Source organism: Naegleria gruberi, assembly GCF_000004985.1.
Source record: "Naegleria gruberi genomic scaffold NAEGRscaffold_930, whole genome shotgun sequence".
Taxonomy (NCBI): Eukaryota; Heterolobosea; class Eutetramitea; order Acrasida; family Naegleriidae; genus Naegleria; species Naegleria gruberi.
Window position 1 is genome coordinate 1 of NW_003162786.1, and position 1,543 is coordinate 1,543.

Sequence of the window (1,543 nt, forward strand, 5' to 3'; positions counted from 1 at the left end):
CAAGAGAATATCTCTTATTGGATGATTGTCCTGTTATTGTAGATTCATCTTTATGATGTTGTTCCTTTTCCTCAGCTGAGGGTGACATTATAACGTCCTTCTTCTTATCAACATTAATATCTTTTAATTCAATTTCCATTAGCAAATCATCATCGGATTTTACCTCATCCGAAAGGTTATTACCACTTGTATGCATCATGACAGATCCTCCACATTGTAATTCATCTTCTTGTGTTTCATCTAGTAATTGCAAGGATGCACCACCTGCAAGCTTTGATTTTGAAAAATTCATTCCTGATGATGGTGGTAGTGAGGAGAAAGGTTGTAATTTTTTGTTTTCTTCTTGATTGATGATTGTCGTTATTGTATTGACCATTTGTGTTTCATCCGATTTGGGAGTGGTTATGGTAATATCGATTATTGGCAATGATGATAATGAAGTATTGGATGCATGTTCTTCTGTTGATGATGGTAGTGATTGAGCGGCATTTTGCTTTGAATCTTCATCTTGTTGATGAGGATTTATATTTGATAAGGAAGAGCTTAATTGCTCACTCCTCTCCACTCTTCCTCCAAAACTCACAGACCTCTGCAAAATGGTATCAAGTCGGGGTGATGTTATTGTCGTTTGCGACATTTTTTCATCAAAAGTTAATGACTTTGGTGATTCTCAAAAACAATTTACCTTATTTTCTGTTGTGCAAAATTATTGCGCCATTTTATTTGTCGGCTAAATAAATATAATATCACAAAATAACACTCCAATAGTTCGTATACGGTTTTCTCGATATACGCCAATACTCTTCAAATTCCTTATTTCCTTACTGACCTTATCATTAAAATCTCTGTCGAATATGAATTTACCCTTTTCATATTTCACAATAATGTATAGTGTAATGTATGAAAAACCAGAAAATTCAATCCGACAGAGGTTGAATTTAGGTATATTTTGTTGTAACAAACTTTTAAGCAGTTTGGTTAGTATAACCTTGTTGATCTTTTCATGAATTGAAGAATAAGTTATCAGTAGCAACAATTGAAAATTCTAACAATTTTTTATATGATTTGTGTTTAGTTAATTGTAAATTTAAAGCACTGCTATGCAAAGAATTAGTCGTCAAGTTTTTCAGATATTTCGTATTTCGGATTTGGTTTTATGGTTTTTTAAGGTTTTTTGAATTGGATAGATGGTTTTTTGGGCTAGTAGTTGCAATCAACTATTAGAAGGTTGATTAATGATATCCTCAATCATTATTTATTGTTATTATTATTCTTGCGAATTAATCTACACGCGCAGAAGAATAAACTCAGTATTTCAGAAACGACACCTTATTTTGATCCTTAATTTGTTAATAAATTCCCGCAAATTTTGTTACAATTCTATTAATAAAACAAAAAAAATGCCTGCTATTGAAATCCACGTAACACTGGAGAGAGGTAAATCTGGTAAGACAAGGATCAAAGCCTTCGCTGATGGGTTTTCCGTATCCGGATATATCAAACGTGTTTCTCACGATGTTTGTGTTGTGAGAATGGAAGCAGG

The 1,543-nt window shown here is 32.7% G+C and overlaps 1 protein-coding gene across 1 annotated transcript; it reads right to left on the reverse strand.

Annotated features, from left to right (window-relative positions):
• Positions 1-94: 94 nt before the first annotated feature.
• NAEGRDRAFT_77040 (uncharacterized protein) lies at positions 95-637 on the reverse strand (the record flags this gene model as incomplete). Its single annotated transcript, XM_002668004.1, has 1 exon — positions 95-637. A coding segment is annotated over one exon (543 nt), but the record flags the coding sequence as incomplete, so codon positions are not given.
• Positions 638-1,543: the final 906 nt, after the last annotated feature.